Source organism: Falco cherrug, chromosome 5, assembly GCF_023634085.1.
Source record: "Falco cherrug isolate bFalChe1 chromosome 5, bFalChe1.pri, whole genome shotgun sequence".
Lineage (NCBI taxonomy): Eukaryota > Metazoa > Chordata > Aves > Falconiformes > Falconidae > Falco > Falco cherrug.
Window position 1 is genome coordinate 91,144,822 of NC_073701.1, and position 16,471 is coordinate 91,161,292.

The 16,471-nt window shown below is 37.1% G+C and overlaps 1 protein-coding gene across 9 annotated transcripts in view; it reads right to left on the reverse strand.

Moving 5' to 3' along the window:
- Nucleotides 1–16,471, reverse strand: part of KIF21A (kinesin family member 21A) — a 92,322-nt gene that overhangs the window by 39,379 nt on the left and 36,472 nt on the right. For 5 of the 9 annotated variants that reach the window (XM_055711538.1, XM_055711539.1, XM_055711537.1 and 2 more), the window contains exons 5-12: nt 16,165–16,299; nt 12,891–13,058; nt 10,977–11,092; nt 7,609–7,804; nt 6,592–6,781; nt 5,804–5,867; nt 4,794–4,997; nt 1,347–1,385 (exon numbers count right to left, since the gene is read on the reverse strand). In XM_055711538.1, the coding sequence (XP_055567513.1) occupies nt 1,347–1,385; nt 4,794–4,997; nt 5,804–5,867; nt 6,592–6,781; nt 7,609–7,804; nt 10,977–11,092; nt 12,891–13,058; nt 16,165–16,299 (1,112 nt within the window). The remainder of the gene's footprint in view (nt 1–1,346; nt 1,386–4,793; nt 4,998–5,803; nt 5,868–6,591; nt 6,782–7,608; nt 7,805–10,976; nt 11,093–12,890; nt 13,059–16,164; nt 16,300–16,471) is intronic. The other 4 variants (XM_055711541.1, XM_055711543.1, XM_055711542.1 and 1 more) reach the window with 1 other exon arrangement.

Sequence of the window (16,471 nt, forward strand, 5' to 3'; positions counted from 1 at the left end):
TCAGGCAGGGTAACTAGAAACACACATCTTCCTCCACTGACAACAAAAGCTCCTCAGACTCAAGGTCTAACTCTTAGACAAATCCAATACTCAGTGTAGTGACAAGAAATGTTCAGTAGATTTGAGACACTAATTTGGCAAGTGACACCTAAAAGCCACCTTTAAAACAAAGCTCTGCTCTGAAGAGTGCCAGTTAAGTAACACAGTGCTGCTGTGTGCACATGATCGATCCTTTGTTACGCTATTTTTTAACCTGTTCAGTGCTAACGGGTTCCCTCTGCCTCATTCATCACCAGTGAATCCTAACCCAACTACAGCTGACCATGCGCAAGGCAGAAGGCTTTTCCTGGACTGTCTGTATCCATGCAACAGCTGGGGAGGCTGGAAGTAAAAAGCCTAACCAGATTTGTACAGGAAAAAAAAAAAAAAGCCGAACAGGGAACACTGAGCCACGCAATCTCATTTCCACAGATCTTCATCTCACTCAGCCCACATGTTCTGGTTTATGTTTGTTAATAAGCCTAAATGATAACAGATCCTAGCTGCAATCTTCATGCAGATTGAGGCAAATCCCCAGTTTCCCTTCCACCTGCACAAGGCACAGAGCTAACACTACAGGGAATTTGTGTTCTGCCTAACAAAGGGGAGAGGCAGGAGGAAAGAGAGCTGGCGGCTCTCCCAGGCAGAACTGTACTGCTTAATTTGTGTACTACCGATCTGTGGATTTCGGGGTGGTGGGTGGGGATCGGATCAAAGTAGACAGCTGAAAAATAAAAGCTCCTTTACTGTCATTAAAAATGAAAGTATATTTCTCTTTTTAGAGCCCTCAACTTAACTGCTCTCTATGACTAACTACCTACTGCTTTGGCCGAAACTCAGCAGAAGGAATGGTCAAGGCTTCAGTCACATGCTTTAAAAAAAAAAAAAAAAGCAGACTTAAATGAGGTGTGAAGGTCCAAGACCTTCTTGGTCTCACATGCCAAAATTATTATTGTCATATACTACCTGCTATACATTTCATACCATATGAGCTACTGCGCCTTACCCTGCCTTTCATTCCATACAGGTCATGCAAGAAATTTACTTAATTCTATAGCAATTCCTAAAGGCACCACCTCCCCGCAGACGCTTGCTCAACACTGTGCAAACCAGAGTCAACCTCAATTCCACAATATAGGTTTCTTCTCCAGTTAAAACACTTGCTGAAAGTCAAAAAACAGGAAAGAATTTTGAAAAGCCAAATGAACTACTCCCGAAGTACCCATGAATCTGCCCAACTTCTTTTCACATATGACAACCAGTTAATTGAAATGACAGGTAATTAAAAACCTGGGAAATATTCCAACCTTCTTTCTTCTTGACTGCTTTCCTCAAGTTTCTGTAGCCTTCAAAAGCACGAGGTACAGTATTGGAAGGCCAAGCCAATGAAGGACAAACCAGACAGTGAAAAGCAAAAGTGATAAGAAGGTAAAAAAATGATATATGAGCTTGTGGAGTTTAAAATGAAATTTTAAAGATACCATCAAGAGACAACAAGTAGTAAAAAGGCAATACATTTTGACAGTTGAAAAGTAAATAGAAAACAAAGAAGCAGCATTTGTAGGTTAACTAACGTGTCACTGTCAGCAACTCTAAATTCAAGTTACACTAAGGAAGAAGTTTTAGATATGGACAATCTATTTCACTTTGATAATTACTTCCAATATGGATTCAAAAAATCTTAGTTCTAGAAAAAGCTTTCTCCTCCTTTTTCCACTTAAAATCGGCAGGTAAAACAGCAAAAATTGCAAGTACTGCCATTGAACCAGTTATATACCCTCAAGAATATATCAGGAGAAAAATAATGCACTACTTTTAAATATGCTGTAACATATTGTAACAGAATATTAATACTAACATTTTCTCATTCTTATTTTATTCTGAAAATAATACAAAGATATTCAATCTGCATTTATTTTTTGGTTTGGGGTTTTGTTTGTTTTTAAATAAAAAGCAGAAAACTGCCGCTTATTTTACTGCGATTCAAAAAGTACATGCCAATGATTGCTTGTTATTTTTTAATAAATGAACAAAAAATACGCATTGGAAGCAATGAGATGGACAAAGTTAGTATTTTTACTTGTACTTTTTCCTCTTGAACAAACATGGCTGTATCAGTATAGAACTATCCTGCATGACTTAGCAACAGAAGTGGCTTAAATTTCAAAAACTACTGAAACTCCTCCTATTCCTACTATGAGCAAGTTTTGAGCAAGAGCTTTTGCTGCCTTTTCACTTCATACTCCTGCCATCTTCCTTCATTATCAGCTAGGAGCTAAAGACACTGAACCCCATGTATTTTTACCTCTAATTTAGTTTAATAAGTGTTAAGGAGGTCAAAAAAACAACAATCAGGTATGTAAGGCTGACTAGCAATTAAAAGGGACTTGGGAAGACTGCTCTGGGGCTTCTGATGAGTGGTAGATCACACTATGGGACACTCCAATCAAGCCTGTCAGTACTTCAGTAGTCAAAACATTGCTGTGTAAATGTTTCCAATAAACTTTATGACAGATGCTTATTAAAGGATACAGATATATAGCAGTACATACCTGCTGCTCATTCAGAAACTGGCTCTTAGATCTTCAGGCTAGCTCACAACAATTTAGGTAAGTTGCATGTATTTAAAATTATGCACCTTTCATCATATTGACCCATAACCAGGAAACAACAGATCAAGAAAGGTAGCAGATGGGGCAGAACTAGTAACTAGGCTGACCAATCCCGTTTTAATAGGAAAATGCTAGTTAGACAACTTTAAAAGTACAGCAACCCTAAAAAGAAAGAGTACAGTAAAAGCAGCTAAATGCCTGTAGGAGACAGAAGTAGAGCCAAGAATCCCTACCAAACTGCAGGGCGAATTGTCCCATTGCAACACGTTACATACCATTGCCAGTTCATGAAATTTCAACGGAATAAAAATTTACGGTGATATATCCTGAACACAGACTTTGCACTTCATTAGATAGAAGCACTGTGCAGGTAGTAAGTCTGACAGAAGCTGAGCAATATTATAATTTGATGGATTACGCGTGTAGCCTAAGGATTTTTGCTCACAACATACACACCTCAAAAATTTATAAAATATTTATTGCAAGCAGTCTGCAGATGGGCCAGTAGATAAGATACAAACCTTACCAGCACTTTGAAGACTGTGATCCCATTCTATAGAGCACAAGACCCACTTTAAGACAGAGGCTTGCCCATCAAGAGGTTTTGCCACTTATATTTTTCTATGGTTCGCTAATTCTATAACGCTAGTAGAGAAAACTGACCTCAAAAATAGCTTATGGTAAATAGTCTCTACTTCTGGATCAGGCCACTTGGTAATCTTGTGAATAGGATAATTGTCCTGGTGTGAGCAAGTATGACTGGATGTAGAAGATTCTTTCAGGGGGAAAAAATAAAAACAAATAATAATAAAAAATAAAGAACCACCATGTGTTTTCCTTACTACTGTAAGTATGGTAAACTTCCGAATGTTTTTTTAAAGTTATCGTCTTCTACAATGACAGATATTTTTCAATGTATCTAGTAACCTATATCTGTTTTCTGGTTACAATCCTATCTGGTTACAAAACCTACAATTCTACCTATTACTCAGAGCCCAACTGAACAATGGGGGCTCTATCTAAGTTTTTATTTAAATGCATGCTTGATTTTAAATTGTGTTGAACCATACAAAATCAAGTCTGTCCTTGCATTTACAGTTAAAGAACATATATTGAAGTGTTTGGCTGAAGACAGGCCAGAACATTCTGCTGATTTCAATTAATACTTCCATCTTGCCCTCAAGTTCCTACAACCATGAGGTATAAAATCTATCAAAATCCCCATAAAAGAATGAGTATTTCCTGGAAAATTATATAAAAAGGAAGAATCTAGTTGTTATTAAAATGAGTGTTCTCTACAAGTATCAGACATTTGTGTGGTGGATGGATTTATAGATATCAAATTGCAGATATCACTAACTCAAATCTACTGTATACTTCAACTGTATTTCAGGCTTACACTGTTTTAGTTTTACTCTTTAACTTGTAGAAGTCTGAAGGGCTGTTACTAGAAAGAGTAATAGATTAGAAGCGTGGAAAATTTCAAGGAAAAGGGAAAGATCTCTAATGGAATCAAAGTCCTGGAGTACACAAACAGATCCTTGCTGTACTAACTGCTGTCTGAACAGGCATTTATATCAGTGTCTATGAACATTTTAGTAGATGAGAAGCTGGACAGCAAAAAACAGCAAAGCATGATGTTGCAGAGAATTAGGAAACCTCAAATGAAAAACATTCACAAAAGCAGAAGATAAAGCAAAAGAAGCCATTCCAAGAGCTATGAAAGAATTCCCAGCTATTCAGAATATCTTTTCTTCAGAAAGCTGTTTCACTTTTGACATAAGGTAAAAAAAAAATCATCATTTTTGGTTTTGAAAAATTCTGTTAAAATTTGATGCATTTTTTAAAAAAAATGAATAAACTATCAAGATTTATGGAGAGCACCTGTGCTTTTATCATTGTGTATAGTTATATAGACAAATTCATTACAACAGAGACATTCACATTCTACAAATACTGCATACTTCACTGGAAGAAAAGATGCAAAATAAAAACACCTATAACTTCAGTGCAGAAGGAAAAGCAGTTTAGGATCCAAACCCACACAGCTACAATGAATTAATTTTAAAGTCTCAGTGGTTACAAAAATACACGGCTTCACTAATAAAGAGAAAACAAAGAGCATTATAATTCATACACCACCTTTTTTTCTTTTTCCTTTCTTTCTTTTTCAGCTTTTCTAGATCTTTCTTGGCTATATCTAGAATTTCCATTGTCTCTTTCTCTGAAGAAAGCATTGAAGCAGAAAATGCTGATGGTCCACCAAAGTATGTGGATCTTGTTGAAGCTCTTGACAAGTTGCGTCGAAGATTTTCATTCACTGCTTCGCTTTCTAGTAATTTTGCTCTTTGGGGAAAAAACAAAAAAAAGGAACAATTGTAGACCATGAATCACAAATACTGCTAATGCATGAGTTATTGCAATGAATTACCTTCAGTTCAAAGAGAAACTACAGATCAAGGTGAAGTCTCACAAGACACAAGTGTAGTAAACCCCTCGATGAGACCATTTTACACAACAGTTATGTATATTGTACCTATATCATAGACCCTAGACAGAATACATGCAAAGTATAAATGTCTGTATGTACACACAGATATACATATAGATATATATCCGCATACACTGTATGTATATACACATTACACAAAAACTACGCAAACTCTAACACTGACTGGGAATAGGCCAGATTTTTTTGATTTTTGTTTTTGCATGATACACCTCCAAGAAATAGAGAAATAAAAATATCCAAAATGCTTAATTTTTTTAAATTTTATTTAACAAGAAAGCAGGTGCTTCTTTTTTTGAAACAGTAAATTCTAAGTAGTATTTTTTCAGTACTATCCTTTATATATGAAGTCATGAATTTATAAAACAATCATTGCAAATTTTGCTGTCTTTTGTGCAACAATATCAAGTCATCGTCATTATTTAGCAACATCTTACTTCCATTTCTATTGTCAACTTAATCTTCAACATTTTAATCTTTTGTGGCCAAGACCAACACCAGATGGTCTTAGAAACTGAAGGACAACTGTCCTAAAGTAAGTCCCAAACAGGAAAATTTATTTACTGGCTTGAAATATTTACTTGCTAACACTTCCAGTAGTTTTTTTAAATAAAAATTGTTCAAATACATATTATGCAAATACCTGAGATCTTCAATTTCCTTGATATAATTATGAATCATGTTGCTAATTTCTTCATTTCCTTCTCCTTTGAAGGACAGGGAGAAAGGGGAGGGTGGGGGGAAGAGAAATATTGTGAAAGGATGATAACAACAGCAATATTTGAATATAGTTACTAGGCACAAGGTACCAGGAAAGAGAAACAGTCATATAGGCTACATGTTTAGATCTCATCTCATTTGTAAAATATATTTCCTCCTTAAGCTGCATTAAGTTTTTGGTTCCTCTGTGTTATATGATCAGGATTACTAACAGTAACAACTTCTATTTCATTTGTTTTCCATATCAGCACCTTTTAGCAATGCATATACTATAAATCAAAAGTAATCTGACAAACAATGCACAAAAAGAACAAGGCAGTCATAGTTAGTCAATTAGTTGATCATTCAATGAGGTGAAAAGCAAGCCAACATTCAACCATCTGTGACCAAATCCTTACTGAAAGCAAAATATATAAGTATAGCTAAGCAAATAAATACTTCCTATCCAAAGGTATTATTTCACATTTGACATTGCAAGCAGTCCTAAATGAATGGTCAAATCAGGGTACCAAACTATTTCTATTTATAGAAGTCTCCCGAAACAGAGGAATGGTGTTGCAGAGGGGGGCCTATCCCTGTCAAAGTAGGTCCTACATTACTGTTAAAAAGGCATCACTACATTCCAAGGGACCCATGAAGGAAGAACAGAGAGAACTGATTTAAGTTCACGAAGTTAAGAAGAAGCGTATGCACAATGCACCCACAGCATACCTGCTCTGGCTAGCACTTGGTTGGCCTGATCGCTCATAAGTTGCGTTATTCTGGCTCTCAATGCATCAATAGTTTCTTGCATTGCTTTAATTCTAACACGCAGGTTATTGTTTTCTGTTTGCAGCATCGCGTTTTCATGAAACATGTCATTGATGCTTTCAACACCTTCTTCATCTATAATCCTTTTACCCTTAAGAAAGTAAAGTATAGTATTTTATTACTAGCAAAGGCTGACCTACACATGAAAAATTTTTAACTTGGCAAAGGCGGTCCACAGATTACTTGACATTCCAAATAGACACTCATAGAAAAATATAATCTCTCAAAAAGTTTGAAACAATGCATAAATGGATAGCTTTCAAAACACTGATGTCTGGCCAACACCTTAGCATTTAGGTCCTGTGAAATTCCATCTTAGTCTGAAATATAAATTCTTGAAGAGGTTATGAAATAAGATGACAATTCTTTATCAAATCAACGTACTACCTCAAGGATAACAAAGAACAACACTGTTTGGTAACCAAATTTACTGCTGAAAACATTATCCGTTTCAAATTTCAGGAAGAAATGGGCATTGTGTAGTATGAGTATTCGCCTTATATAATTTAAAATTTAATTTTAAAAACTCAAATAGTTTTAGCTGTCTGGTAAGTTTTTAAAAGCAGTACACAGTACCTGTACACATTCATTTATTCACCAGTCTAAATCGTGGTCATGTTTGCTTTCAAAATAACTATTTCTCATTGCTGAGCATGACATGGTCAACTTTTGCCTTTCAAAAAGCAAGTAGCATGCAGCACCTGTTGATGTCATTTGCATTCACTGATGTATCTGTTCTCTGGGGATGGAATCTATGTTTTCTAAAAACATCTGGTAATCACTGGAATTAGAAGTATTGTGTAAGTAAGGGTTGCTATTCAAAAGTTTTTAGCATATGGAGTGGAAGTAGCCAACAGAAAAACAAGCTGTAGAATTATAAGCATTTCAATGCAGAAGAAATCCTAAGGATAAACTTACTGTTTTGTATTCCATGAGTTCCATCTGGAGCCGTGCAATCTCACTGCGCAAAGCATTGATTTGTTGACTAGCCCTATCCTGATTAACGACCACCTTGTTCTTGATGTTCCGTGCCCGATTAGCGTACTTCAATGTGTTCAAGGTTTCCATGAAGTCTCGATCTGAAGGGCTCACACACGCTATCATGAGTGTTTGACTGCAAGTTAGAAACAGGTCAGCATTACACATCAAGAACAAAAACAGTAGAGAGAAGCTAACATGTCTTCAGCTAGAAGGTAAAGCAACAACAGTGTCTTCATAACGTATATGAAAAGATTCCTCAGTCTAACTCTCCGTAGAAGATTGTCAACCACAAAGTTCAACACATCTTGTATCACCCTAGCATTGCTTAGGAGATGCTAGATCATTAATTGTTCTACATGTAAAATTATAAAAGTAATTAATTGGTGTCCCTAGAAATCTTTTTCAAATTATATTCAGTTTGCCTAATCATACATAAACTGAGATTTAGGAACTTAAGACCAACCTGAAGTCCTAGACAGTGATTTGGATCACGTAGTTGTCCAGGACTGCCTACTCCAATTCGTGACCTGTCCACCCACTTAATCTGAAAGCTGCCTGAATGCTCACCTTAGCTGTCCATGCACGCACACAACTGCCTAAGGTATCTATTGTCTACCTTGGGCTCTCCTGAGATCCAAACTGCCTGAATTCTCCACTGCAAATCACCTCCTGCTCACCAACTGAAGCCCAAAAGCTTAACATTAGTATGTCTGGCTGTAATTGTATTTATTCCATGTTTCATAACACCACTGCTTAGAGCACTTCCACAGAAAGCAGTAGGACCTGAGCTCTAGGCCCAAGAGAGCTAGAAAAGAGCAAGAAAAACATGTTCCTTGCTGGTTCCTACGACACCCTCTCACCCCACATTATGGGATATGCAGGGTGAAAACACGCTCCCTGCTCCAAATGAAAGACTTAGCAGACAGACCAGCAAGAACCAGTGGTACAAAAGCAGAAACAAGGAAAAGATTTTTTTATTCCAGCCAAGTGGTTTCATCATTCAACAGGCTGATGGAGGAACTGGGGTCCCGCCCCCTGCTCCCTGGAGCACACTCATTTGACATTAGATGAGGACAACCTAGAGGAGTTAGAACCAGAGTTCCAGCTGTAGACCATCCTCTGAAGGTGCCTACACAGCCCAAATGCTCAACTGATACAGAGAAACACGGAGGGAAACACAGACTGAGCACTGCCTTCCAGCCTTTAGAGGCATTTGCTTTTCTGTTGTAAGATAAAGCTCAGGGTGGTTGTGCTAGGAGAAACGTACTGCCACCAGGGCACTGTCTGCATTAGGCAGACTGGATTCTGACTGTCACTTTCTACAATTTCAGACTGAAACAAGCAAGTCAATCCCTGCAACTGTTTGAAGCAAGCCATTACCTTCACCATACACGCTGTGAAACTAAACAGGAAAGAGTAACTAGCCTAAGGATACAAGGAAGATTCAGCTTCAGCAATTCTTCCACAGACCTCCTGCATACCTTTGTGTCAGTTCTCCAAACTGCTCGAGCTTAGTCCAAGATAAGAATATGCAAGATTAAGAACAAATTTTGAATTCCGACATCAGGATTACTTGTGTTTTCAGTTGAGAATATGATTACTCAGAGGGCTGATTCTGCTAGGTATCTTGTCTTGAAAACTGAACAACTTGAACTCCACCTTCTTATCTGAATTGCATAATGGACTACTTTCTTATAAAAAAAAAACAAACAAACAACAAAAAACCACACACCACAAACCAAACACCTGTTCTACTCTTTATTTTACCACTTCTTTAAACTGCTCCCCCTTTCCCAGAAGTTATGAAAGTTTTCATTTGTCATATTATACATTATAAAAATCCTTTCCAAAAGGATTCTTACTTGAATAAATCAAGAAACATCAATATTTAAATTCTGCTTCAGAACTGTTACAACATTGTATCTCAAATCAGGATTATGGTGAGAATAGTAGTGATACAATGCTTTCATCATCATTAACTCAGGACTCACTCCCTGCAATCTAACCTGAATCACTACTAGCAAATCTTTTTAAAGTATTTTCAAATGAGAAACAGCAACAAAAATAATAACAACATTGTATGCTGAACTATGCAATTTCGCCTGAAGAACAGGAGGGGGAGCAGCTGTAAAATGGGAAAATATTCTTAAGTCACTATTTCAACAAGAGTGCAATTGTAGAAGTGGTTTAAAAAATGCTCATTAGCTAGTGTATTTGATATAAAATTTAGTCAAGAAATGTTATTTGAAACTATTTCTGGAAATAACTACAAAGTGCTATGCTCTTGATTTCTGCTGATTTCCCTGTAATTCTTGCCTTAAGCTTTCTGAAAATTCTAGCCTTTATTTTACTTATTTTGTTTGGCTCTTTGCTTGTCCTCAACTATGCAGTGCTGCAAGGTGTTAAAGTTGTCTCTGTGAAGAGCAGAGCAGCAATTTATGAATTCTCTTCAACTTCACCCTATGGCTCTGTGAAATGCCCAGGAAACTTCCTACCCTAAAAACAGCAGTTATCCATACTGAATTAAATAGAAGAGTAAGAGTACTACCTGGCTAAAACACACTCAACTACGGTCTATTTTGTATCTGTACATGTGACTGTTACAAAGTTTGTGTTATTTTAATAACTATGTTAATGTTTGCTTAGACAAAGCTTCCAGAGGTCAAAGCCTCTCCTCCTTGTATGTGCAGTAGGTATACAGAACAGGTTGGCACAAAAACAAACTAGTGTATCGTCAGAATTGTTTATTAGACTCAAGTCCAGCCTCAAAAAACTGGACAGATGCACCATACCCCGAGATATATAACCTTTATAGAAAGATGGCAGTGCCTGTGCTAAGCTGACTCTAAGCTCCTGTGCATGGCAATCAGAGTAAACAATGAGTGCCATTTAAAAAGAAATTAACAAAAAAAGACTCTGAAGGAGAAACTCATCACAGCTTCAAACTATGCTGTAATTAATAAGGCTATAACACAGTAACAAAAATTGCTATTTATGCTGTCTACAATCTAAAGATGTCTTCACAGAAAAGGCTTATCCTGGAAATAGTAACTTTTAAGCAATTCAAAAACTCATGTCCAGTAAAGCTGTAATAGCGCTGAAAAGAACAATGCAAAAATTCTCTTTAAAATAGTTTCCCTGGATTGCCAGCATTTTCTATCATGACAGTAATTTATCTTTGGAACATCCCTCCAACAAAAGAGGCAGCTATTTTTACCATTGTTTAATGTTTATTTTACATTCTGAAGATTATGTACTCAATGCTCATTCGCAATGAAATACGTAAAACGTTCTAGTTTTCATACCTGTTTCCCCCAAGAGAGTCTTGAAGTAACCTTGTAAGCTTTGAATCTCTGTATGGTACATGAGTTGCCTTCTTACTTTTATCTCCCAGCGCACTTATTACATTGCCAAGTGCCAGCTATAAAACACCAAATCACGTAACATGCCAGTTAGAATCAGTTTGTGAGTAGTTTTATTTTTAATACTGCTATGAACTGGGGTCTACATATTGTGGAAAACTGAATATGCTCATTAAAGTTAAAAGTTTCTGATTATTTTTACATTTTACAGAGGACATCTATAAACTTTTGTGCTATCCACAGTGAAACAGATAATTTGCAGCATGGTATCTACAAGTGCTAGACGCTTAACAAAATTTTTGTGCACTGCCTATTGATATTTCATGTCAGTGGCAAACCAAAGTTAGAACTACTTCGTATAACATTTACTTTTGATGATTAAAGCTGATCTCTACTTCTAGCAGTAGAAGTAGAGCTCTAGATCCTAATAAAATTAATCTGCTTTATGCCGGATTTAGAATAAAATATAGACCATTAATACAAAAAAAAACCCAGAATTTAGAGATATGAAATAAGGAACATCTGAAGATATAAGCATTTAAGGCTTGAAATCATGTTGTCCATGGGTATCATATTTCATTGTTAAAAGGGTCTAATTCATATGCATAAAACCATCTAACATTTGACTGTAAAATTATTTTTAATGTTCAACTGCATGAACTTCAATCACACACCAAATTAAGGAATATTCCTCTAGATGGCACCCTGTTCTTAGCCAGTTCGTAAGTTTTGAAAATGGTCTTTCCGCATCCAGCAGCTGGAGATCTGCTTATGTAGCACATTTTTGCGACTACTTTGAAGTGTTTAAATCACTCTCAATTTGTTTCCCAAAGCTGAAGGCTACAATTTACTGTAAATGAAAGTTTTGTGATCATACAAAATATTACTTTTTATCATACTGATTTTCACCTTTGTGCATTCTGTATCCTATTTGTTATACCTATGTCACATAAACCCCCAAATTTCTCTTGGCTTTGTGCTTCTATCAATGATGAAATTTAACTGAATTCTTTCTCTTCCCTATAATATAATCAGAATAACTACCGAATATAACTACTGTAATGATGGCAAGAGAATCACTAAGAAAGGTTGCAGAATACTTCTGGTATGACACACCAGACCAGAAAGACAGATGTTTTCATAGTTGAAGTAAAAACGTATTTTTGTATCTTTAAAACAGAATTGCACATGGCCTACACACAGCCAAGTAACTCAAAACAAAGGCATGAAAGTACAATCTCCACTGACAATCACCAGCTCTACTTTTTGGTGTAGTTAAGTAAACGTTAATTGAAACATTTAATACAGTTAATTAAAAAACTACATAGAGAGCCAGTACACAGACAAAAAAAAAATATGAAGTGATGCTATAAATTAAAAGTTCTATTTCTACTTAGAAGTGTTTCGCCTGGGGTTGTTTTACATTATGTTTCATAATTATAACACAGAACCAGCATTTATTGATCCATTAAGTTTATTCATTGTCCATGTTTTACACGCCTATACTCCTTACAACACGCTAGTAATGTTCTCCAATTTCTCATTTTTATTTTTTTATTCTGTCAAGACACAAGCAAGTGAAAGGAACTCTACAATATCTTTTAGAAGTTAGAGTAACTATATTTCACAACACTTATAATTACTATAATTTCTAGTTAGATTCTAGTAGAACTGAGAAATTGTTAGCAAGCCAGAACCTACTAAGAATCAATATATACTATTATATCTTATGCTACTGTCCTTGTTCTGCACACAATGCGTTTCTACTTTAGTGATTACATAAAAAAAGAGTGACCCAAAAGGGAAGAGGAGAAGATGGTACCAACAGCCTACAGAAAACAAGTTGTATAGTCTTACTAGTCCGCAGTTGATGGAAATGCCTTCTTTTGCCCTTTCTCCTGTAGCTCCCGTTCGCTTTAACCTTTCAGATCCTGCTAGATCAACAAAATGGAACTTGGCAGTAAGAGTTTCAAATTCATTCATCTCAGAAGACTCAGATATTATCCTGTTATCGGTGGTATTATCCTGTAATAAAGAAGAATCCATAAAGCCTGGTAAGATTTTCACATTAACATGAGTCTACTGCAAGTTCAGTCAACAATTATTTACAGAACTACTTATTTGTCATGTACATCTCCTCCCTTATTTGCTCATTCTCCTGCAACAACAAAGGTATCTCTCTCTCAAAAAAAACCCCACCTATGTCTATTTTAATCATATGTACTAACATATCATTCTTGAAGATCCAGGTCTTAATGCATATAAATATCAATTACTTGAAGTATGAGCTACAAGTGTTTGATGGAGGAATGGGGGAGTACATATACGAAAATATACAAGTCTTCAGCAAGGTGGGCAACAAAATCCATACCTCTCCTGGAATGCAAGTCTTAAATCAATTGTCAAAGGAAATTGATTTTGCGAAAGAAAAAGAACACACAAAAAAACCAAACCACACATACAACAAATTAATTACATTATATTATTACCCCCCAAAATTACCAGATCCACTTACCCACTTAGTCCATAAACCTGCCAAATAACTGTAAAATATTTTAATTTTATACCTCTCTAATCCCCACCATCAGCTCTCCTGTGACATGATTCTTCAACTTTATTTTAGGAATTATTTCTTTAATCCAGTTTTCCTAGCAGCCAGTATTCCACCAGCACTTCTGACTTGATCAGAAAATAAGGACAGCAGAGGGAACAAGAGAGAAAGAAAAGGTTCCTTTCTCCGCACACACCCCCCACCCAAGTAAGCTGTAATGCCTGGCACTAGACCAGTGCCTCTGTCACCATGGGGTACCTGCCCAGGAACGCAGTGTGCTACAGGCAGGTACCGTAGCCTCAGCCTCTTTCCACTTCAGGTCTCAAAGCACAGCAGCAAAATTATCTCTTTTCATTATATCATCCCAAACTTTCTTCTATCAATAAGCAGAACTGTACCATATACTGTGGAGTTATATTTTACTCTAAATGTAGACTTGTTGTCAGGAAAGCAACACAACAAGGAAAATCTTTAAATCATTCGCCTCTTGATCCTCCTGGTAAGACAGCCATTGCAGGGCAATTTCTACCTATTTGTCATGGCGGCATGCAACATTCACACAGCCCAATGTACAGGCTTTATTAGGCATTTCTATCACAGTAAGTATAGACTGTTCTGGGTTTTCTTTAAAAAAAGAAACTTGGGTATTCTGCAGCAATAATCTTCAAGCCAACTTTGCCACTGCAAGGGGTAATGCACACCTCTGCAGACCAAACTATTCTCATGACGTTAAACATTTTGTGTTTACGCGATCTCCTCTCATAGCAGTTTCAGAAAAGAACAGGAATCTTGCCACTTCCACGAGATCAGAAATCACTGTTTCTGATATCTTGACATTTACACTGCTGTGAACTGCACTCTTCCCCAGCCCTCAAAGCAAGGATTAATGCATCCTTTCACTCTTGCTTATTTACGAAGTCAAATGTACATCCAGAAACTTCTGAGAAGCACGGATGGTGTAAACACGGCATGAGGAGCAGTACCTGGCTGCCTGCCCACACCGGGCACCAGTGACTGTGCACAGAGGGGACACAGCCAGTGCTGTCATCTGAGGAGGACAAAGTCCGTTGCCCTAGTAACAAAGGTCTCCCAAAACCGTTGTCTACAGAAACTTGAGCTACATCTCTCCTGGCCACCCAATAATAGCTCGTATTAATTTATATTCCAGGAGTGTTCAGAGGCCAATGTCAGGTCTAACCTCTACTCTCCTAAACAGCACAGGGAAAGAAGAGGGTGCCGTGTTCACAGATTAAGGATCTAGCAATGCCCAGCTCCAGACAGTCAAATCATCTTCCTCATATCTCCCTCAAAAAAAGAAAAAGGAGAAACAAAACACAGTTTAACATAAAGCAGAAGGCAGCCACCTACTCCTTTAACACAAGCCTCTGTTAAAAACCAGGCAGAGCCAGGCTCAGACAGTGGGGAAGGCTGCAAGTGCACCAGCGTAGGTGGATTTCTGGGCTGACAGCCTGTGGGAAACAAGGCTCCCAGATGAGTTGCCTCACTCCCCATATACATGGAGTTTTCAACAAAACCTCTGAGCAGACAGTGTCACCACACAGTGACTGAGTTGCCCTGTCCTGGCTCGAAGTGTGATGCCAGTCCCTCCCAAGTCAGAAGACAGACAAGCTGCCCACACCACCAGATCCACCGTTTCAGCGTGGAAAGCAGGAAGAAGTGCTTTTAAACAGGTGTATAAAGCAGGTCTACATACCACAAAGGACCAGGGAGCGACTCTCATTTTGCCTGCAAATGATTATTTGTAGTGTTAAAAAAAAGTGTACACCCACCCACCCCCACCCCCCCCAAAAAAAAGCACTACAAATCCAATACACTGTTCACGCTTAAAAATGTGACATCTATGGGTATAATGCTAGCCAGATACTTAGGAGTTCACCAAAATATTTTAAAATTCTGATATTTTTATAATAATTAAATCGAGTCCCCCTGAAGCTATTGTAGTTTTCAGCAATATGTATTTATTCAGAACTTTCCTCTTTACAAGATACACCAAGAACTGAACAGTCACATGAAAAATCTTCTACAGAGTAGCTCCGAGTATGTTCATAGTTCAAATTTCAGGTTAAGTACACAGACTTAATAAAACGTCTGAACCCCAAATAGATATTTAAGATAAACACACTAAGCCTCAGAATCGAATGCTTTTCTACTTGCTCCTTGTTGGATATCAACACTTAGTCTGGAATATCCCAACATTTTCAGTGAACCAACTGCAAGCTTAAACCCACTAACTACTAAAACACTTTAAAACGCTTTCCCAATTAAAGACAAATTACATTTTAACTTTCTTTCTTGTGTATGTTGCAATGAAATACTGAAGAAAATGCTAGAGGAGGAGAACGGGCAGAGTCATGTGAGAGGCTGCAGTTTATGGTTGCCTCTGGCTAGAGGATGGTTACATATGCACAGATTAAATCAAGTTATTATAATGCTTAGCAAATTCATCAAGCGTGATGATGAACTGCAGCTTCTTTACTAAGTGCAATTCAAATAGCACTGGGTACCAAAACAATATTCACATTCACTGAAGTGAAGTTTAATAACAGCAAAGATACATACAGTGTTAAATGCAGGACAGACTCTGGTTTGGCATAAGTGTATAGTAAAGATAGCATGGGACCGTGAGCTCTGAACGTTCATCTGAGTGCTGGCAGTGGTTCGAGACAAAGCCCCCAGCTTCAAGCACTGCATCATCTAGAAAACAATCAAGAAGTACATTGCATTGCTTGCAGTTTAAATAACGGGTGTTCCTATAACATTTATGGCTATGGATATAAATAAGCTTTTTTCTTTACTATGATTTCAGTTCCTATATGCCAAAAAGCACAAAGATTCTTAAATAAGCAAACAAAGTATTTTTGGTGAC